This window comes from Drosophila subpulchrella, chromosome 2L (genome assembly GCF_014743375.2).
Source record: "Drosophila subpulchrella strain 33 F10 #4 breed RU33 chromosome 2L, RU_Dsub_v1.1 Primary Assembly, whole genome shotgun sequence".
NCBI classification, from domain to species: Eukaryota; Metazoa; Arthropoda; class Insecta; order Diptera; family Drosophilidae; genus Drosophila; species Drosophila subpulchrella.
Genome location: NC_050610.1, coordinates 11,361,008 through 11,385,113, shown reverse-complemented (window position 1 = coordinate 11,385,113; position 24,106 = coordinate 11,361,008). Strand labels below are relative to the sequence as shown.

The 24,106-nt window shown below is 38.6% G+C and overlaps 2 protein-coding genes across 2 annotated transcripts in view; one reads left to right on the top strand and one right to left on the bottom strand.

Annotated features, from left to right (window-relative positions):
- Positions 1-24,106, bottom strand: part of LOC119548673 (myosin heavy chain, muscle) — an 88,135-nt gene that overhangs the window by 50,081 nt on the left and 13,948 nt on the right. Inside the window, exons 2-3 of the mRNA XM_037856112.1 lie at positions 13,835-16,508; positions 12,227-13,172 (exon numbers count right to left, since the gene is read on the bottom strand). Coding sequence (XP_037712040.1) covers positions 12,227-13,172; positions 13,835-16,508 — 3,620 coding nt within the window. The remainder of the gene's footprint in view (positions 1-12,226; positions 13,173-13,834; positions 16,509-24,106) is intronic.
- On the top strand, positions 17,770-18,579 carry LOC119548676 (protein FAM210B, mitochondrial). Its single transcript, XM_037856119.1, has one exon. The coding sequence runs from the start codon at positions 17,868-17,870 to the stop codon at positions 18,468-18,470; it is 603 nt and encodes a 200-aa protein (XP_037712047.1). The 5' UTR covers positions 17,770-17,867; the 3' UTR covers positions 18,471-18,579.

Sequence of the window (24,106 nt, the reverse complement as noted above, 5' to 3'; positions counted from 1 at the left end):
ATGAGTTCATTATGCGATTTCTTGCAAAAACTTGCGAAACTTCTCATTAATCAATTCTTTTGTTCTGGCAAATAACTAGGTGACCCTTTGTTTTAAATTATGCTGAAATCTAATTGTTCTACCCACGACTAATAAAGACATCAAACAATGCAGTGGAATTCGGAGGAAAGTACAGGGAAATAAAGATAAGAAAAACATATTTGGGACATAGAAATATATATATATATATATATATATATATATAGCTAAATTATTTTAAAAAATAAAAAATCAATTTTCTGGCTTTCAACTGCCCATAAAATTTCTTTGGTGACAACATAACCAGACTAACAACTTCAAGAGGGTTCCAATCTAACCAACCAAACCAGACGAGAATCGGAATCGGGATCGGGGAAACGAGCAGCTTTTGTTTAACGCATGAGTTATTAATGAACATTAGCAGCATTTGATGTCGTCAAATGGCACACCACAGACAGAACATAGCCATCGTCATGAAATGGTAACAATAACGACACTCAACTGGAGTGCAGTGCTCCAAAGTGGTCGTCATGGAGCCGGAGATACTCTCACCGAGAACTGAGGAGCTCTAATGGAAGTCAACCCGAAACTGGAGTGGGTATAAATCTGTTCAAGTATCTCAAAGTGGAAGGGGCTCACTTCAATTAAATTATACCGAAGTCATACACCTCTAGCTGCCTTTAAATGGGTTATGGCTATTATATAATGATAAATTTTGATTTAATTATGTCGCTTCAAACGAAAAAAAGAGTATATTAAAAGTTATAGATTGTAGATCTAGCAATCTAAAACATAAAATCAGTAATACATTTTATACTATAACCATTCAATATTTCCAATGCCTCATTTATAGGATATATAAGTAGGCATTAGACATAGAAAGTAGAAATACAAATACGAGTGTATTCCTATTTTGGGCTCTAAATATCATTGTTTGCTATATTTTATTTGATCAGTTTGTCAGACTTTGTTTAGTGGTCTCGAAGGCATTACTAAATGGCAAATACCCCATCTTAGAAGAGGTATGTCAAACAACGACGACAACCACTCCCGCCTGTTACCCAAGTCTAATGACTCCGACTCATAGATGGGCATATAGACTGACTGACAACCTGCTCATTCGCCGTGCCACACTTATTCCTATACTGCAACACTTTGTGTCATATATGGGCAGTGGGATATGGTTTACAATAGCATTGGGGTTAGGAAACCATTGCAAATAGTTGGATGTTTGGATGTTTGGCTGTTGGATGGGAAGACAGCACGCCATGTTCAGTGATTCAATGATTGAGATAGATACTTCACAGAAAGCCGACCGAGCAGAAATGTGCAAATTGAAGTGACTGTGCGATAAGAAATGTAAATGTTTTTTTCTAGTTCTTTCATTTTGTCTGGAGTCGTCATTAGTTGGGGTGATCGGTGAAGATCTATCGCTGCCTTCGTGTCGGTTTTCATTAGAGGCTTTGTTCTAATTGTTCCTACAGCTATTTGGCACTTGAATGTGGATCAATGGAACGTAAAGATTTCTTGGAAACATTTGCATGATAGCAAGTTGAAAAAATGTAGACCGAAAACATCTACATTTTTGTGATACACATAACTTTCCATCCACATAAATATTAAAATTGCATAACTTTCCCCAAGGTCTTGTTATGCTTCAAAAATTCCAGTGCAGGAAATTTATGTTCGTATAGCAAAGAAACAACCATTAAAATTCATATTCGTTGAAATTGCGGTCAACTGAAGAATTGCTTTATAAATAGCAATCCAGCAAAATATTAGCTATTCCCCGCGGACCATTCGTTGTAAGAATTATTGTTATTCTCCTCAAATTGTTTGTTTTCCAAAGAGAACGCATACATTTTTCGTTTGAGTGCAAACAAAAACAAGAGCCAAGTTCGCCCAATGTGAAATGATTTTTGTGGAGAATTTGGCACATTAGCGCAGTCGACTGGAAACCCCAAAGCGGAAATCCAAGAAACGCTAAAAGTGTCCATTAGAAACATGCATAAATGTATTAATTGACGTACAAAAAGTTTGCTAAATTGTAGCTCTTTTCGTGGCGAAGTGGCCCAACTTTGGCTACAGAGCAAAAACCTAATTGATTCTGGGCCTCGGCAACCGGCGCCGATTTGCTTGAGTGCTCCTTAATATTTTTTCCAACCATCATGTACAATGGACGAAGCTGAGCGTAAACATTTCAACAACTTTTTGTAGGAGTTTTTGCGGCGAGATAAAGAATACTGGAACAAAAGATAGTCGAGCTCTGATTAAAGTGTGGCTTAGACCCAGCTAAAAACAATTCGGATACTCCTACATTTTATAGATATATTCCATAGAATGTAAAAACAATAGGAAAAAATAATACAAATTACTTAAAGTGCAATATAAGTCAATAAAAACGTATAAGCCTTTAAAAGGAGTTTAAAAAAATTTAAATATGATAAAAAAAGTTTCTTAAACTCTAAAACCAATCAAATAATCTTCACATTAACGTGACCAAATTTAAAAAATACAAAAGTATGGATAACAAATATTAATAGAAATACAGATCTAATTTAATATTTACTTAATTTATATATATTTTAAGGAAAATAATATCGTCCGCATGTTAAAGAAAAAATAGGTTCTTAACTGATATTTTGATTTAAAAAAGTTATTTTAGTTAAAAATATTCTCTAAATAAAGTAAAATGCATAAAAATGTCAAGGAAGCTCAATTTCGAATTTCTTTAAATCAATAAGCTTTTATATTATTATAAACCCTAAATTTAAAAACAAAGATCGATTAAACACCCTCTTTTGTTGGGTAGTGTTCTGTTCACCTTGCGGATATTGCCTCATACACTCACAAACACCGGGCAACATAATTTGTGTTGCTTTCGTATTTCGGAAAAGCCAAAAAACCGAAACAAGTGTTTTCCACGGCGTTGCGCTTCGTTTGGAAAAGCGGCGGAAAAGCGGTGGAGCTAAAGATGCAGCAACATTTTGCCGACAGTCCTACTTTTAAATATAGAATTTGAACTAATTTCGCTTGTTTTGTTTTTTTGTTGCATTAGTTGGGATGGATGATTCTATGCTACCGATGATGTTTGCTGCTCTTTCGGCCACCGAAACTTTGTTTTTTTCCCATGGCCAGTTTTCTTTTTTTTTTTTGCCGGGACCGTCGAGCGAGAAAATCGGGCAAAAATAGAGTTTGGGCCGGGCGATGGGTTGAGTTTTGCTGAGTTAGTGCTTGTGGATAGATGGGCCGCTGGTGTCGTTTATAAATAAGTCATGTGATTCATGAGTTGGAATTATTTGTCTGTATAGTGTAATAGCCGGCATTGTGCCCTGCTTGTGGGCCAAGCAATTTCTTTTTCTATCCCTCGTTTTATTTTAACAAGACGGAACATTTTGATGGGCGTCTAAGTGGCTGGCTAAAAACCGCTTTGAAGTCCCTAGCCCACAGATATGGGTGTAAAGATATCATGGAGAGCCGTGTGGGCGTCTAAGTGAAATCGAATTGGGGTAGGTGCACTTTGGGTTAATGGATTATAAGTAATGCCAGACATATTCATTACGGTTTTTGATTAATACTTATGGATTTTATTGATAACTGAACATAGGACTATATGGAAAACAGCTAGATAAAGGTAAAATCGATTTATGAATTTAAAAAAAGAAATGTAAGTTTATGTTTTCAACATCTCTAAATCGTTATTAACGCTTAGTTGACTTTTTTACCATCATATGTAATGCATGACTTATATAACCCATTGATTTCCCTTCTGATGCAACCATCAATGACTTTCATATTTCCCACGCACGTAGAACACACACAGCGCATCGAAATTTTCCTCAAGCCCTGATACTCTCATAATGCTCAAAAATGAGACACAAAAAATAAGCTGAAAATGCAACCAAATCACTTAAGCTCATTAGTTAATATCCAATTTATAAAGAAGCGAAAAAAAGCGAAGACAAAAACTTAAATCGCTTTCGGGCGGCAAGAAACAATTAATCAAAAATCATCAAGGAAAACTTCAAGAAGGCAGCGCAGAGAAAATGCCAGGAAATTTCACCAACTTGTAAAACATTTCCCCCTAAGCATAGATAAGACAAAAAAGAAGACGACAAATTAAAATTGTCTAGCGATTGCAACACCAGATGGAAAAGGGGGAAAACGGGGAAAATTCCCATTGACATTTCGAAATGTGTGAGAAAAATCGCATGCCAGATATTTGGTGAACTTTAATAGCAGTCCAAATGCTGCCAAAGCCCAAGGGAAAATCTTTCAACAGCCAGAAATCAATAACAAAATAAGCTGGCTAAAAGCGAGGTGAAATTGTGTTAAGGGGGTCAAAATGAGCGACACATGTCAGGGGTTAAGTCTAGTAGGGTATTAAGAAAACACGAAGAACATGGAGATTCCTCTGGGAAAATGCTTAAATAAATAAATATGTTGACATCAAAATTGAAATACAAAAAATAGATATCAAGAAAACATTTATAAGAAATATATATATTTTGTATATATTTTTTTGTAATCTCTATAAGAATTAATAGTGCCTGTGTATAACTAAAGTCTGATGACTAAACAGGGATTGCGCAAATGCTCACGTGTCATGGGAGTATTTTCAAGTATTTCCAGCTTGTTGATGTGCCTTGACAAATTCATGATTTGTCGTCGATTCCTGTGCGTTGTTTTCCGCCCCTTTTCCCCCACTGCCCCTCTTTTTCCGACTTTTCTATTCGCCTGTCTATTTTCCCACTTTATTTGGCTGCACACACGCAATAATTTTCCATACGGAAGGCAATTTGTTTGCCACGCTCACATTAATTTATGGTTTTGTAGGTATTTCTTCCACTATCTTCCCTTCTGGCCGCCTGTTTTTTTTTATGGAACCTCAATTCTGGTTGTATAGTATCAAATGATGATGTCGATGATGAGCAACGAATACCGCAGAGGAGCATTAGTCAGCTGTTCATTCGCCTGGCACTTAAAACGCCATCAAATGCCATTGGACACGTGGGACTTCCATCATTCCCATTCAGGGGGAGTATTTTCCCGCCTTCTAAAGACAAGCCCTCCGCAAAAATTGAGGTCATTTGCTGCTAATTACATATTAATGTTCCCCGTCTGGCCAACAAAATACCCAAGTAAACTGTCACATATTTCAAATTAATTTGCAAAAGGCAAATAGAAGGACTGGGAAACGTAAACTTATCAGAGAAATGAGTTAAATGTTGAAAGCTGGATTTGATTTATGTGTTGTTAATGTCAGCAAATGCAATTTACACGCAAATCAGATTATTGGCAATGGAAATTTAATTTAAATGCGATTTTCATTTCCCAAAAATGATTTGTTTGATTCTAAGAACATTTAATACATAAAACTGCAAGGAAAATGATAAATAATAAATGTCAAATGAAAAGGTGGGCTTTGTAATTGATTTATATTTTGCCTTTTGCATTGGCATCACTGATTCGGAAGGAATTGGCATCATTTTTCAACGTTTTTAACTGTTTGGCACCACTTTTAATTAATAATACAAATGGCTAGACAAAAAGGTAAATAAATGAACAACAAGAAATTCTTTAAACTTTTGTAGGTACTTTATGTGTATTCCATATCTTTGCGAAACAATTTTATCAGACCGCAAATTTCTTTAAGCCACATTTTTATCAGAAAGTCTAGTGAAACCTTGATCCCACATAATCCAGCTAACTCACCTTTACCTTCAGCTGCGTAATATTTTTATAAATTCTCTGTAATTTATGCAAACTGGAAACTCCCCTTTTCCCCGCCCCAACAGCTAATAAACAATTTTCTTTGGCTACTGGAAAACTTTTGCCGCCGCAAAAACCAACTTCATTACAATTTCAAATTTGCTATTTCTTGCACACTTAACGGAGAAGCCGAAACTTGTAAAATTGTAAATTCCCCACCAGTCGTAATTACTCTGGCAAGGCGAAAAACCAACAGGGGAAAATAGAAGCTGGGAGATTGGCATGAATTGTTAATGCAAATGCGAAAAATGGCTGGCAATATCAAACGAGCGTAAATATAAATTCTAAAGGCGTTGGCCAGCTGGCCAAGGGGAAATCGGAAATGCAATGGAATGGAAGTCTGAATGAAAAGCGCTTAATTGACGTCAAAATGCAACAAAAGCTGCGATTTGCATGCAGCAATTTCATTAATTTTGACTGACCATTTGATTCGGTTTCGCTCGATTGAGTTTGCCCCATCGGAGGGAAACCTTTTTGGTGGGAATTTCGCTTATTGGGAGTGTTCTTGTTTCAATCTTTCAATGTTTTATTGGCCAACAGTTTTAGATCTGACCCGAAACTGCCACAAGGCAAAAAAACTTGTTTAATTCATTTAAAACAGACCCCCGAGCGACCTCGCTCAGATTCATCGAAATGGAAACCTTTTCGAAAATCAAAACAAAAATAAAACTGGAGTCGACACAAAAACCTTTACACACTTTTTCAATGAAACTCGTTACAGCGCTTCATTGTAAATGTGTCTGAATGATTTATTGTGTTCCATTAGAATTCGGAGCCCAAGACATTTCTAACATTTTTGGGGTCAACCCAATCAGCTTTGCCATTTGTTAAGCTAGCGAAATAAAAATGAGACTCAGCGATTTCTTTGACATATTTTAAAAGTCCATTTGGAGCTCGAAATTGGCAGAAAATGATGTATAAAGTTTATTGAAATAAATTGAAGAATATTTTTTCTATACTTTTTTTGTACAGCGTTGCTAAATAATATGTTAACTAATTGGCTATAAAAATAAATTACATTTAACTTTTAATATTTGCATAAATCATTTTTGTTTTTTTATGAGTTTAAATTGTTTTAGTATTTTATTCGTGAAAGCACTTATTTTAAATCTGCTGCAGTATTTCAATATACCAAAGTCGCCCAAGCAAAATATTAAACCTGTCAGTATAATAATGATTTATGGTCTTCCAGCTTGTTCTTACACATTTTAGCTACATTTCACACCCAAAAAGTGTCACTCATGTTAGGGTCAAAGGAGTTTTTCGGGTCGTGGGGTTCACAACTCAACCGAACAATAAATTTCCCACCAAGCCCAAATCTGGTGTTCTCCCTCCGGTTTTTGGAAATTTATTATTTAGCCCGAAACGCTTGTAAATATGAGCCGATCATTGATTAGCGCATAAATATTCACAAGTCGCCTAATTGGCTGTACCCCGATTCGATTGTTGAGCTCAACTTTCTGGCCAAGTTCAGGGTCAGCAGAAATATGGTATTATATGGTATTTCAAACCCGAATGAGGGCCAACTCATTTGCATTTATCTAAATGGGTATGGGGCTTCTCAACTTTTCGTTTGGGGGGAACAAACAACAATTTTATGCGGTACTTCACTTGTACAAATTGCAATGGCAAACAAGAGCTCAACCACATTTTCGGTAATTTCTGCAAAGGGATAAGTTTACACGTAAATTGTAAATTTACTCAACTAGTTTCTCGTTAAGTTTCGACACTTTGAAACTCCTTGGGTTTTATTTAATTTTGGCCAAGCCACAGAACAATTGGGAGCCAAATTAGCTTTGCGAGTTTCAACTTTTAACAGCATTTGTTGTCCATCAAATATTTAACATTTAACACAGTCTTTGAGCTCTCGTGGCTTTTGATATTTGCCATGAAAAGGGTATATTCAGAACGTAGTTGGTTGGCAACAACATAAGTATATAATATGTTAATAATCTACAAACACGTGTTCCATCTCATGCTATGCAAAATAATTTGCATTTTAAAATTTTTCGGTTCAAAGCCTTTAAAAACCCCATAATAAAATTCATGCTCTGTTTGATTGGGTTTTTTAATGTTTCCTTGCGGCTATTTTTGGTTGATATTTCAGCTCTTTGTAGAATGAAATGGTTTTTGTAAAATTTTCTCTTGGTTTAATGGCGAAACTTCCGTTTCCCAACAGAAGAATGAACAATTACCTGCAATAAAAATTGTTCTCGGAATCGTTTAATCGATCTGAGCAATTAAAATACTGGTTTTATTAAAGCGAACAAATATTGTGGAATCGATTCAATTTAAACTGGATTTTCAAGAGTATCGAATATATTTAAATTTATACATTTGTTAGCCGCCAAGTCCAACCAAAAATGGTATCTTTATTTGCCTGCCCAGAGGCAGCTAATTTAATATTTATAAACATTTATTTTTTTAAGCCCATTTAGAATTTATGAATGACCCAGCTATGTAAGCAAAAAAATTGTTTATTAAAAAGGTAAACACAAATGAAAAGGCCTTTTTCTTTCTTTTTTCTTACCATCCATTTTTTTGTTTGTTAAACAAGTTTACCTTTTTTTGTGTACACATTTTTTCTGGTTACGCTTGCTGGCAAAGTATTACATAATATGAATTAAACTTTAAACTAGCCGAAAAGGGGAACTGGTTGCATTTTTAATTAAAACAGCAAGCGCTTTTATTTCTGTGGGCGTTAAATGGGCGCGAATTTCGAGTGTTGACAGCCCTCATGACACTTGTCACAATATTTGCCACCAGGCTTAAGACTGGTAAAATGATTGTCTGAATTTATGTTGCTGCGAATGCGAATTAAAGTTGAGCCCCCGGAGCAACCGACTTTTACCCGAGATGGAAACAACTTTATTAGCATTTTCCACGCCACTCGCAATCGCAATCAATTGAGTGTGATGGGCAACTTTTATTAATAACACCATGACATTTATGGCTATTTTATCGAAGAGGCATACGGACAATCGCCGACGTCATTAGTGCTAAACTACCATATCATTGCGAAAGGTCGAAGTCGTAAACACAGCATAGACAGTTGTATCTGATGGATGTTAATGAATGCACGGCGAGAAAACTAGTTTATTGCTGCAGGGCAATTTATTGGAATATAATTAATGGCCAAAACGAATTAAAGAGATATGTATTTAGGCAAATAATAATATTTTTTGCTTTTCTTATGATAGAAATTTACTTATGCTTCAAGTGAACATAAATTTACCATAAGCATCCAAAGAAAATCCATTTTTTCTCTCTGTGTAATTTATCACACTTATGTTTTATGAATCTCCAACATAAAAACTTTAACTGCCTGAAAAAAAGCATAAGTAAGAGACAAAGTCTCACATGCACGTGTTAATGAATCCGCTTACCAGGCAGAAATTGTTTTTATGCCAAAGTCTCACCCCTGACTAATGTTCGATTTCCAATTTGATCCCCCCACCCAACATGCATCACTCCCCACCACATATTATTGATCCCAGCGAGAGGAAACGCCCATCTATTTCTAGACGTTAAAACAATATTTGCATTTTACGTGGCCGAATTTAAAGTTCTCTGATATCCGGAGACCATTATTTTTTGCCCCCTTAATTGCTGGTATTTTGTTGACCTTGTCGAAATTTACAATGTTTTTTTGGTCCGCCTTTTGGCTTTTTGTTTATCTACAAGTTACACGTTGTGCTTGATGGCTGATAACATGTGTTCACTCTCATGGTCTTGAGTTATTTTTCCTTTTATTGTTTGCTTGCACCTAAATTTCGATTGTAAATTAATGTTTGAAAGGGTTTTTTGTTGCTTTCAACTGATAAAACGTTTTCTGAAGACTACTTATATGAGAAGTCATGTTTACTTAAAATTTAACTTTTTTTCAAATGCAAAACATGATTAAAGAAATGAAAAACAAAGTTTGTTTATGTTTTGGAGCTTGTTTCTAATCATTTGTTTAATACATATATAAAAAAACTCTGGCAGGCTGTGAATAATATGATGATCTAATATTCATTAATTTGTTGATATCACTTTTTATTAAAAGCCTAGAAACAATACTAAAATGACCTAATGAAAACAGATACTAAACAAGCTAATGCACTTAACTAATTATTTATGCCAATTGATAGTTCAATTTTCAACTTCCGTTTAAATAGCTGAAGCGAAAACCTTCGTTTTAAATTACACTCCATTAATGTTCTCATCATCACACAATTCTGTCATTGCTGGTAAAAAATGTATTAATTTACGTAAATCCCCCGGTGAATTTTGCATGCCTACAAATGCAATTTTAAAACCAAAACCAAAGCTACTTCCACACCTTGGATGTGTGTATATTCACACACAATATCGCTTTTACATATTAGCATACCAGTTGACTCAAATTAACTCGATTTGAGCTTGAGCTTGGGCGTTTTTCACACACTCACGCTCATCGGAATCGGAATCGAAATCAAAAGTCAAACAAAAACAAAAACAATCCACAAGATACATTCACTGAGTTTGTTATTGCCGGCTCAGATGATAGATATATGTATGTTTATACCCCCATTTACTATAAGTACAATCATTGCCTTGCGGCTTTGGCTTGTTCAAATAATAGACATCAGATTAAAATTGAAGAAAACTCACGGTTAAGGAAACAAGTAGTTAACAAGTACTTGTAATTCCCCGAATCGTGTCCAACCCAAGATGAAAATCTCTTATCTAATGAATTTTTATGGGCGTTCGTCATGTAAATAAAAATACAACAATACCACAGACGAAAGATGATAATTTTAGAGACAAGCTTTGGCTGGGCTTTGTTAATTTCTGGTTGTTGTTTGCTTTTTCCCCGCTTTTGAGTTGCGGAAAAATTTGTAATTGAAAATGTTTTGCATGTTAACTGAACTGCGAACAAAACAAAACAAAAACCTCTAGGTATATATTTTAAATGGAAATTTGTTCTGCCTTCTTGGTTTTGTGAACAATTCGCGGGTCTGGCTTTCAGAAACCTCCTCAACCTCCCGCTGAAAAGTCAAAGTTCAGTGGTATTATACTCGACCGTTTGTTTGTGTGACTTTGGTCTTAATTTGTATAATGCATGCACCTCGGGAACCGAAATTATCATTTCAACAGCCGCAAGCGATTTGTGTCCACATGAGGAAACAGCTCAGCAAAAGCCGCGAAATTGGTTTGGGTAGTTCACCGCATACCCAAATATATAGATATATAGATACATATATATTTCGCATTCAACTTATCCCTGCTTAAATGATGTTTAATACACACGACACGGTTTCAATAAATTAAGTACCTCGGCGTACTTAACTTTCTCTACCCCTGCTCTATAAATCGCTCATTCTCATTGGCAATTAATGAATGTTTATTAGGGTTTAGTTTGTTTACCTCCTACGCTGCTCGGTTAATTTCCCATCTAATTAAGCTTACTTGGGGCTAGGTCAATTTGGTTTTCATTTGCTCACACCGACAAATGACGTCAAACTGAGATAGAGCAAATAAATTCGCACCTTTTGAGAAAGTTCAGACAGAAATGGGCTATAATAAGCACGCCTCATTTTTCCACAATTATTTATTTATTCGATGCTCATATCTCATTGAATTTCCAAGTGAATCGAAATGCTTAATGAATTATTTAAAGACCTGGGTGCAATCGTTATCTGCTCAACACGCTGTACAAGTCAAACGCCCCTGAACTCATTAAAATTGTGGCCGAGACAGGTGTGTGTAGATGGCCACTCGATTGCCCTATCAAAAAAGCATTCGAAATGTGGAGCACCCCAACAAACGCAAAAACGTAATCAAAATAAACGTTAGTGATAAGAAGATTGATAAGTTTGGTATGTTCTCTGGGTGGCGATAAGAAAGTGTGCAAAAGATATGCTTAAAGCTAACAAAGAATTTTTGGGCTGTGAGGAGCCTCGAATGCCCTTTTTGAAACTGTCAAACTGCATTTATTAATGAAGTCCTAAACATTTTTAAAAGCGCTTTGTTTTCAAAATAGTTTGTTAATATGGGAAACATTTTATTTCTTCAATTTAGTTACATTTCAACATTAATAAACAAAACCAAACCATCAAAATCTACAATGTCTTATATATAGCGATTAAGTTAAGGTTTGTAAAAATGCATTTATTATTGAAGTCTCAGATATATCTATCGTTTGGTTTAAAAATCATTTGCTAATATGGGAAAGATCTAAGAGATTACAATAAAATACTTTTAAAGTAGTAACTGTATTACAACATAACCCTTTTAAATAAATTACGCAGTTCTATAAATTGCTGTTTTTAAAGACATCATACTTGATTTTCGTATTTATCTAGAAATTTTAGACCAACAAGCTTAAGCTTCTTATCACACCATTATCATTCTCAAAGTGTAAAATGTTCCCAAATAAATCAAATACAATCTTAAGTCAATGATCACTTACCGACTGGCGAGGGTTGACTGAAGTCTTTTGGCAGGCGGTGATGTGGGCGTGGTGGGTGAGGTGGGTGACATGGGCGCCTTGCCCGCACGATGGGGGATACCGCCAGCACCACCAGCACCACCACCACCCACTGACCCGGCGCCAACTGAGCCTTTATCCAGTGGCTGCCGTGTTGGCGGGGTCGCGTGTGGGGGCGGCGAGGGCGTGGCAGTGACCTTGGAGCTGCTGCTGCTGCTGGTGCTGCTCATGGATCGCTTGGCCAACACAATTTTGGGCGGCACTTTGGGCGTGGCCGAGGGCGAACGCCGGGCACTAGCACTACTACTCACACTTGGACTGCCGCGCGGACTCGCAACGGAAACGGATCCCGAACCCGAAACGGAACCGGAAACAGGACTCGAACCGGAAGCCGGCGTCATGATCCTTGTGCTGGACACTTTCGACTTTACATCATTATAGTTTGTCTTGATCAGAGACTTATTACTGGCGATCTTATTCATCACGGCATCCCATTTGTTGGGTGTGTGCGCCTTACGATTTATCGGCGATTTGGGGGATTTCGGTGTTTTTGGCGATTTCAAAACGCGCGATATGCCAACTCCAGAGATTTTGGGTGTGGATTTACACGACTTGGGAGAGGCGATCGAAGAGTTCGAGGAGACGGAGCCGCGGAAATTCTCCACCGTGCAGAGAGACGAGAGCGAAGCGTGCGGCCGCGGCGAGGTGCTCTTCTGAACTGAGAGACCCGCGGATCGTACCGCCGCGAAAGCTTCGTCGCCGCAGAAACTTCGGGCGCTGCCGCCGTCGACGCTGCAGTAGGAGGTGCGGTTGGAGAGCGAGAGCGAGAGCGTCGTGTTGGCCGAGGAGGAGGAGAGACAGCTGCTGGGGGGGCGCTGCTGCGGGGCCAGCTGATTCTGAGCGGGGGTGGCGGTGGGCTGACCTTGACCTAGGCAGGGCGGGAGAGAGAGAGGGCATTAGCATCGGGCAGCAGTCGTATAGAATATCATACTCAATACATATCATATCTCACAACTAGACGGCGTATTATAAGTGATATCGCTTTTTAAGATCCGATTTCCATTGGAACGTTTTTTTATAATATCGAAATTTACTTTAACTTTGATACAATAATGGTTTTATAGAAAAGACAAGACTAGGAAATCTGACACTTATTAAAAGATTATCCAAGTGATATTATAAATGTTATAAAAAACATTACAGTATCTATTCCATTCTCTTACTAAAATTTGGTACCACGGAATAGTCTTACATTCTTAAACAAATAACCTATTTTTTAAGACTCCTTGAATGTTTAAAATAAAATACACTACGATATGCTTGTGAAATACCGAATACTAGTGATTGATTTAATGTAATCTGTATTTTAAAAATACATTTTTTATCGAGTCTCTATAAAAAATATTACTTTTTATATGAAACTTCAAGGCTTAATACAAATATTAATTAAAATAAATTGTTACTTAAGTTATTATTGGTTATTTTCAAATACAACAAATATATTTGTGGTGCTTCCCGGCTAGATAGGTTTATGAGTCATGCCTAACACAGTATCGATCCTATTCAAATCAGTTAACCATGACTTCTTACCCTTTCGCATGGTCTGCGAGGAGTCATCCGGCGACATGTCCACATCGACATCCACCTCCAGTTCCGGCTGCCTCATCTCCTCGTCGCAGCGGTTCTCCACGTCCGTGAAAATGCCCGACGACTCCATGCAGGAGTCCTCCATTTGGGGCACCGAGGCGCTGGGCTGCATCATATCGGGCCCATACAACTGGCCATCGATCACCTGGGCCCGCCGATCGCCGCGATGCAGCACATCATCGGCATCCGATTCGGTGAAGAAGTCGGAGTCTGTCATGGGATCCTGACGCCTCAGGGGCGCCGGATTCGGAGGCGGGAAGCTGGGCTGACGACTCACCCGTCCCAAGTGGGGTCCATTGCTCGGCGAGTGATCACAGGCGCCCCGGGAGGCGGGTCGCGACATCTCTCCATCGCCCTGATAGCCCGTATCCAAGCTGGTCACACTGGTCACGCTGGTAATGAAGCTGTTGCTCAGCTTCGAGTGCTGCGAGGTGTTCACCTGGTTCGAAGCCTGTGACGCCTCCACCTGCTTCACAATCTCCGATTTTATTTCGATGGGATCCAGCGGAAGTTCCTCCGGCGATGGTGTCTGCTCCATTCGCAATTGCATGAGATTCGGATGATGCATCCTAATCATCTCCAGGTTGTGCATTAGATTGTTGTGCGGTGAGTCCAGAAAGTCCTTCATCTGATCGGGCGTCAGAATGCCCAGACTCTCGTCCAGATCAAAGGAGCTCTGTTTCTTCAGGAGCTGCTGCTGCAGCTGCTGCAGTTGGGTGGAGGAGGAGAACGAGTTGTCCACCAGTTCGATGGAGCAGTCCAGCGTGGTATCCGGCAGATCCAGGCCGAAGCTATAGCGCGTTCTTGCTCGACCCGAAGTGGAGGTTAGGGTGGTTTCCATAGCTCCATTGCCATCCATGGTGATGTCGCCATCCGGCGTTCGAGTGGGCAAAACCAGGGCACTCTGTGCCTGCTTCAGAAGAGGAGATAGTAGATGAACTGGCTGCGGGGTGGCATGACCCATCATCCGCATCCCGTGGGGCGTGGTGGTGGCCGACTGGGGGGAGAGGCACAGCAGCGAGTGCTGGGGAATGGACCTCCTTCCGGCCTGAAGGTGCCCCCTACTGGGAGTTCCTCTCTCCAGCTCCTGGGTAAGATTCAAAAGTTGTATGTGCCTCGGCGATTGGAGACCACTAAGATCCAGCAACCTTTCGGTGTTCAGCGTGGAGTTCAATGGCAGCTTCATGTTAGTCTTATCCGGCGCCAAACTGACCAACGTCACGTCCAGCGTGTCGTCCGTTTCCTGGCCCAGTTTCTCCACATTACTAGAACCCCTGGAACTCAGTATATCCAAGCCGGAGGGCATAGATATATGTTCTAGCAAAGGCAACTGATCCATGCTCAGGGTTAAATTGGCTCCTTGGTGGATCACCTTTGTATAGTCACCTGGTTCGTTGATAATGGATTTGCTTAGATTGGCTCCCCGAGTAGCCAAAGTTCCTCTATCAATAGATTTCGTAAGATTAAATCCATAATCCATAGTTTTGGTTACATTTTGTCCACTCTCTATGATTTTTGTGGTATTTCTCCCCTTTTCCATTATCCTAGAGACATCTCCTGTTTTATCGTCCATAGTTTTGGTGAGATTTACGCCTCTTTTATAGGTCTGGGTGCAATTCGCTGCTACCTCGAACGTTTTACTAATACTAACTTCTTTATCAACCGAACTAGTGAGATTTCCAGCTCCCTCTAAAGTTTTGGTGATATTTCCAACTCCCTCTAAAGTTTGGGTGATATTACCAACTCCCTCTATAGTCTTGGTGATATCTCCAACTTTGGTAAGGTTTCCAGTTATAGTTCTGGTACTATCCTTAGCCGGAACAACTGACATTGTTCTACCCATTATTAACGACGAGTTTACAGTGTGTGTTGCATTATTTTTCGTACTGACTGTCATCTCGTGAGTGGTATCCATGGAGCAGAAAGTTCTCAAGATCGTTTTCGGTGTGCTCTGTGTGGGTCTCATTATCTGAGTGATATCTGTCGAGGGTGATCCTTTGACCAGTACCTTGGTGTCATTTGGTGAATCGAGATCCATGGTTCGTCCGAAAGTGGACAACCGGGTGCTCTCCAGTGTAATACGATCCGATTGCTCCTCATCCTCGCAGACAAAGGTCTCGGATCTTAAGAGTGGCATTGGGGTACTGCTGGTCAACTGATCGTTGGCCATCATACCGCGTTTGCCCACGGGAAGTGGAGTTACTGGCAGTGAGCTCGTCATCTCGGATGTGACGGATGCCTTGGGACTGAAGTACTTCTTCAGGACGGTGGTGGTCCTTTTGCTGAGCAGACTGACTGCATTGTTTATCCGTTCCCCGCTGGCGCTCTTCTTCAGACTGCTGCCCAGATCCCGCAGAGCGGTTGAGGATGGGGCATATGTGCTGGCAGGACGCGGCTTTGCAGGAACACTGGGTGCTCGGAAAATCTGCGTGGCCTTGGGAGCACTCGTCGGTGGTCGAATGTGCTGCGTGGTGGTGGTGTTGTTGGTGGTTATAATGCTGTTGGTGGTGGCTTTGCTGGTGGTGCTACCGCAACTGCTGCTAGCCAGGCCAAAACTACTCGGCTTCGGAAGCCGCGAGACGCCATCCAGGCGGGGAATCCGCGTCGTGGAAGGATCCTGCAATCGAAAACGAAAACAAGGAGCATGTAATTAAGTTCAAAAGTCAGAAAAGATGCGCTCTGCACACAAATTACTCCAGATGGTGTGCTCCCAATGTGCTTGTTTCCCCATTACCACGATTTTCCCATGACCTCGGCATAGTACATCATAAGAAACTGGTATGTTTTAAAATCTTGTTAGAAGATATAAAAAAAAATCCTAATGCTTTAAAGTTAACCTAAATGTTAGTTGAGTTTTGACCATTATTTTATGTTAAATTCTAAATCGCAAGATTTTTGAAATCACTTGTTAATGTAATATGAACCGCCTTGAAGTATGCAATGAACGAATTTATTGTAGCATACTTTCAGACATCTAAAATAGAATTTAAATATTATTTCAAAATTTTAAATATTTACTAATGCCTGGAAATTTTCAAGTTGAAAAAGGTTTTTTAAATAATTTACAGTACTTTTTTTTGGGTGTAATCTTTCCTGTCGGTTTGGCGCCACATAGATCCATTTAGCAATCCGCAGCCTGCACGTGCTCAGACATTTTGGCAGTGCCCAATATGGTGCAAAGTAGTTCAGTGGGGCGTTTCCACTTGGCACCAGTTCAACGCACTTTAAAGCAGAATCAGAAACAGGGTTGATACTCCCCCGAATACCCTTTATGCTTTTGCTGATGTCACCAAGTCTCCTGGACCTGTTTTTTCGGGGGAGTATATATTTATACCATTTCCACCCCTCACAGCTAATTGCAGTTTAATCAAATCAGGAAAAAAGGAGCAACGACTTTCGGGAAAAACTTTATGGTATCGCTGAACTTATAGCTTAAGGCAGGGTGAAAAGCGCAGGGGCGTCACAGCCATAATGAATTCATAGCTTAGCGGGGGGACATTAACACACAGCCAGCTAATTATGCACGTCCACGAAGAAAAAAGGGGGTACAATTTTGTGTTACGTAAGAGATAAGTAAGGTGCTGAAGAAATGGTATCTTATACGAGGCTTAACATTTTAATTACAGGATTACCCTTAATTTACTGCTTGTCATTCTATTTTAAGGGATGCCATACATATTAAATTAAACTTTGAGAAGAACTAAGCTTAATTTAATTAAATTAACATTAAATTATAATTTTACACTACACAAAAGACTTTTATTTATATTTAAATGTCACCCATATCTTTATAAAGCCTATGAATAAATAAACAGTTATATCGAATTCCATAAAATATTTTGAAAAACTTGTTTACATAAAGTCATTTGTATATATGTCATTTTGGATTTGTTTATTTTTTTCGAAGCACAAATAAAACTTAGGGAATTTCACAAGATATAAACCCAATTATAAGTTTGTCCTCAATCTGCGAAAAATGATCCTAGAATCGGGGAAGGCATGTGTGCTTCTAAGAGCCCGTATACCTTTGGGTCTATATAACCTAAAGAAGATGTCAGTTGTTCAAGTCTTCAAAGGGGGATACTGGATGAGAAATTCCGTAGCAGCGGCTACAAATACCATCCCTATCAAGAGATCACAGGGCTTTAAGTTTACATCTCAGAAAATGAATTGGATGACCGAAGGAGGATCATATATAAGAAGCTATAGTACCGAATCGGCTTCCACACAGACCACAGCTACTGTCAAACTGAGTAAAAGGGAGCAACTGAAGCAGGCTTTCAAGGAATATGGAGCCACCATTGTGGCCTTTCATGTGGTCATATCCGTGATTTCCCTTGGAGGTTTCTATCTACTCGTGTCCAGTGGAATTAACCTGATGCCCATACTGGAGTTCCTTGGAATAGGATCATCGGCAGTTGCGGATAAAGTGGCCACAGGAAGCACCTTCGTCGTGGCCTTCGCCGTTCACAAAATCTTTGCTCCAGCCAGGATTAGCATCACATTGGGTACAACACCATTTATTGTGCGCTACTTACGATCCAAAGGACTACTAAAGCCAAAAACTGGAAGTACATAGAGGCTTAATAAACTTGTAGTTTATTATTTTGTTAACAGAATAATACTTTGTAAATTCTATTACTTGATTGTTTAAGGGCAACTTAAAATCTAAAAAGTATCTAAAAATAAAGCACATCTAGAAAATATACATTTATTAAGTTTATGCCTTAGAATTTTTTATACAATGTTTTTGTATTGTTAATTTGTAAAATGAAGTTCATCGAGCTAAAGAGTGAATCGTTACAATATGGATAAGCACTTTAAGCATTTCAATTTATCACGCTCCATATCATCGACACCATCAGCATGAAAAGTTAGTTTAATGTGCTAAACGCTTGCCAAACAATATCCGACCGCCAACTTTGGAAACGTTTAGACTGACAGGGCAAAGTTTCCACATCTTCATCTTCCGATCTGTTCTATTTTTCATTTTCGGCAGCTACTGAGGCCAAATTTGCTGCATGCCACACAATATGAAATGCACTCGATGGCAGTTTACACAGGCCGACTTAATCGAAAATTCAATTTCAACAGACAAGTTAAACAAGCGCCGCCTGCGTCTCAAACTTTTGTGATTTTGTGTAGAGGAATGTGGGGATATAAAATCTACAATGTGGCTGGCCCATTCACTGTCCTTGAACTTTTTCGCGTGAAAGTTTGCGCCCGAGAACCCCAACCGAAAAGCGATTGTTATCAAGTGCAAAATGCACAAAAGTTTCCGCCCCAAAAAAAAAAGGTAGAGGACCCCCAAAAACTGCTCCTTACTCAGGCGACTTGGCCATATGTGGCCATAATTATTCGAATATGGCACGATAGCGGGAGCAGCTGCTTCTGGGAAATTAAATGTTATCGATAACCGCGCCCGGGGAATTTGCATAATGGCCTTTTGGCAGTGCAATATGAGCTGTGTCCTTGGGGCTTTCGTGTGCAGGATAATGAAGCAAACATTTCCGATTAACCTCTGAATTATGGGGCTTACTTGACCAGCAATTCAAGCGAAAGCTTTTAACTACGAGTTTTGCGGGAAGTTCTTTCTTTTCCTTCACATATTTCGTTTCATCGTTATTGCCTATAATTGAAAACGGGTTCTAGGAACACTTTACCACTTTAAAATTTTACATTAAACAGGTTTTCGGTTCACAGTTTCTTAATAATTCTATTTAAAATAGAATACTACAAATTCAACCGGAAACAAAAATTACATAGACTTCTCAAGAACTATTTTGAATTTTAAATACTATTTTTGACTAATAATCTAATACTCTTCTAATTATTTATTATATTTGTTATACATCTGTTAAAATTTTATATTTTTTTCAAAGGTATTCCTAATATCCATTACCTTAAGTAATTCCTTGGACTCTATAGAAAAGTTGTTTCAAATGGTTTCCATTGAACTTTTAGACTCTCGATATTCTTTTAAAACCTTTTAAGAAACTGTCTGGCATTACATTATTATTACACAGGAAAAATTGAGTATCAATCGACTCGATGCAGCAAATATTTGTCACAACATTGTGTGTGTTTTTACTCGCGAGGATAAAAGGATATGAAGACAAAAAAAGGACCCGCATGGGTTGAAACAGAAATAAATACTGTCACAGCAAAGCGACAGAAGTAGACTGAATGCCGGTACTAAAAATCGAGGAATCCGGGTAATCGGGGGTGGAATGTAGTAAACCTGCCACCACCATATCGAGTAGCAAGACCACCACCACCACCACCGAACCATCGAAACCACCGCACCACCAGCTGCATGTGGGTTAAGCGCAAACGCATGTCCTGGTAGCCATGACAAGTCGGCGGAAAAGCGGAAGAGCGGAACGGAACCGAATAAAAATTTATCGATTTCCCTGAGAGAATTATAATATAAAGCCAAACGAACCGCCCCACTTGCTCGCCATAAAACTTCATTTTTTTATCGATATTAATAGCGTCTAGCGAAAGGGGGCACATTTCCTACGAATGGTGCATAACACCCCACAGAATCGTGGGTGTATTCTGAACTTATGCATGAATAATTTGCATTGCCAACTTAGGACCCAACCCATGCCACCCTTCAATCAATAGCGATTGTCGAGGCTATGAAAAGCCAAGTGAAGAAAAGGGAAAAATAATGCTGAAATGGTTTAACATTGATTGAATGATTTACCCGCTTCCCAATCGATTGGAAGGAAAGTATTTTCTGAGCAGCCTTGGTTGTGTTTTCATTTGATATGCATATCAGAAATCAAGAGAACCCAATGAACATTGAGAAAGGAAATAAACAGTGCTTGAATAAATATGCAATGAATAATATTGAGCCTGCCCATAGTTCTGTGCATTAAATAACAAGATACAAATCTTCTTAATAAAATATGCAAAATAAATTAATCTTTTACTTTAAATTAAGATCCAAAAATATTTCTGGTAAGCAAAGTGAACATTTAATAAACATTTTTTTGACTAAGACTTAAGACATATGTATACCTAAATGACTAGTCATAAAGTCTTAAGCAAACACTTAATAACCCTTTTTACAATCCATTAGAAATGTAAATATTTCCAAAATATGATCTGCATCCTTTAGAAATTAAAACTCCAGACCACATGTGTGGCTTCCCTGAAGGATAAATTCCCTCCCCTTTTAGACAGACAGACTATCCTAATGACTTTCAACCATCCACCTACATGCCACCCGAATTCGAGCAGCTCAATCAACTTAGTGGAAATCAAGTTGCCGTCTCCCTGGTTATTTTACAACGTCAGATAGAAAAAACATTTTCACAAGCCATTAGCTCGTATCCCATCAGGAGTACTAAGCGGTTTATCTCGTGCAGGAATAGCAAACAACAAGGACTGCAGCAACAAGGATACAAGGAAAATAGAAGGCCAGGAGTGGCAAATATTTGCAATTAGATGGGAAAACTCGGTCCAATGTACTTTGCATACTTTGCCGCGCAATAAAAAAGAGGCAATCCGACCAAAAAGAAACATTGCGCATCTGCAGGCAATTTTCGCAGCATACTTTAATGCGCTGCGGCAGCTGGCTGTGTCAATAAATCGCCGAAAAAGTCTCGGCGAAATAACATTTTTAATATCTCTGGCAATGTGTGACACACGCTGCGAATTGTTTATGATTTTTTTCAACCAGCCTGGTTTTTTCTCACACAGCCTGTAAAATTAAATCATTTTTATAGACCTATTCTCGTTTCTCCACTGTCAGCCAGACAATTAATGTTCCAGTCCAGCCATATATATTTCACACTAGACGTTGTCCTTCTGTATCCGGAACTTGGATCAAATTTATGTGCATCTTGACTAGTTTTAAGTGGCAGCAGTTAAGTCACAGAGCTCATGCTGAGAGCCCAGAGAAAAGAAATTACCTAGATTTAAAGTTGCAAATCGGCAGAGTTGAACCAAAAGATATATAGCATACTGCCAGGCCTTGATTAAAAAGACCCCAGGGAACTGAAACTCTTAGCCAGCACAAAGGTCAAAACAAAGAAAATAAGGTAAGTAGAAAAGCCCGCAGTTTTCCATTTTAATTTGTGTTGTGTAAGGACTGCCAAGTGAAAGGAAAACCTCTCAAGTGTTGAGTTAACTTGTTTCCTACGATTGCTGCAAAGGAATTTTCATTATGTGCTTGCCCAAGAGTTTACGATTTATTTAATGTTGTAATTAAGTTTTGACGATATGAAGCTCTAATTAATGTGCCTCTGAGGAGAATCACATGTGGCTAAGCTGCTTAATATTTAGAAGACTTTAAAGGCATAATTCCGGTAAGAGGATTAAGGCGGGATTACACTATGGATGGAACTCTAAGGACATTCAAGTAGTTCAAGGACAATAAATAAAATGAAAGAAAATGTGTAAGGCTTTAAGTTAAGTTGGGAAAGAAAATATTTTACAAATATAAATATATTTAAATGGTTTTAAATTGATTTCTTAAGAAGTAGTTGTAAGTAAGTAATGTAAGTAATTGTCCTCTCTGAGAAATTGCAATTTATTTAATTGTATCCGTATTTTCTGCACTTCTTCCAAATAGACAAGTTAACTTAGCCTAAGTACACACCATTCCAATACGTTTCTCTGCAACATTTTCAGCCCGAAAGGAGCCACCGAAATGGTTGAAGAAATATGCTTCTATTTGGTATGTAACAAGCATTTGGGCATAATTTATTATGCTCCAGGGAACCAGAACCAGAACAGAAAACAGACCGAAAGGAAGGACAATCCGAAGACGACGACATTTATCAAGTGTGTGCAACTCGGGTTCCACTCGAATGTACTATGTATCTCTTCGTTTTCCCTGGCATTGCAACTTTTTGGGGCAACGCAAATTTAAAATGTAAATCGCTTGCTGCAACACGAGTTGTTATGCCCCACGGCCTTTCGATGGATGGTGCATCCATTTCTGCCATCTTCATCAACATTTCCCGCTGTATTCGTGCCTCCATTTTCGTCCCCAATCAATTTTGTAAATTGCATTTGCGATTGATTTGAAAGCATGTTGTTTCCGCTACCTTCCGCCCACTTCTGCTGCCACTTCTATGCATTCTGAATAAGATGAGAAATATTATCGGACTGTTGCCTCTGCCGCTGTTGAGCAGGTGCAACACGGCGTATGCGCAATTTGTTGTGGTCAATGGACGATGGGGGCTGCGGAGAAGCCCAAGGAGAACCTCTTCGGTTAATGGAATCGCAACCATATGAGATGGAAACCAAACCCACAACAAATCAATCGAGGTAGGAAGAAAATTCACTAGGTGGCAATTTTAAATTACCATATCTAATATCAATATCAAATTGCTTAAAAATGTATTAAAGTTATTTATAAATTTTAGGGAATGTATTGATTTATTTATAATACTTATACTACCGCCTTTAATTCCAGCCATGTCCTTTAAAATAAATATATATTCTCCCATGCTTAAATAAATTTAACAGAAATAAAAATTGAACACTTACAACAAATTTAGATGAATAGCAGTTTAGTTTCTAATTTCAGCAGCTATAAATATTTCCTTTGTAATTTTCGTCCCGTTCAGTTTTCAATTAAATCCCAACTCATTAAACCGCATTACTATTTAATCCCCCCTTTATGGCAATGTATTTAATTATGCCTGCAGGTATTGGAACTCTCCCCTTTCACATAATTACACATAGAATGCGGCAAAAAATGTGACAATTTTCTGTGCAATTGCAAATGGCATTTTCCGAAAGAATCGTTGACAATAATGAAGCTGATGAACATTTTGTGGTTCTGTTTATTGTCATTGTTGTTGCGTTAGTTATTCCACCATCGGTCGGGGTGCATTTGGGCCAGTCTGAAACTGTTTGCGTCATTGTTCAGTTTTAGTTCTCTGCGGTTGCCAGAAAGTGTCGTAATGCATTTACGGACATCGCACACACATGTGGCCCGACTGCGGTTTTGTAGCTGGAAATGTTGACTATGTTGTGTAAACAAGATTCTAACTACCCACTCGGGTTTCTTTTGGTGGTCTAAAGGGCGTCGGCAGTCATAATTTTTCTTTCTTAGAGGTGGAAAATAACGAAAACACATAGGATTTATTTAAAAACTTAGCAAATATACAAAAAACCTTATAAATGATCCCAATGCAAAAGAGAATCTTCGAAAAGTATATTCAATTTTTCTGAGAAGGTTAACGCAAC

Coding starts and splice junctions, on each gene's coding strand:
- LOC119548676 (XM_037856119.1), top strand. CDS start 17,868: ATGATCCTAGAATCGGGGAAGGCATGTGTGCTTCTAAGAGCCCGTATA.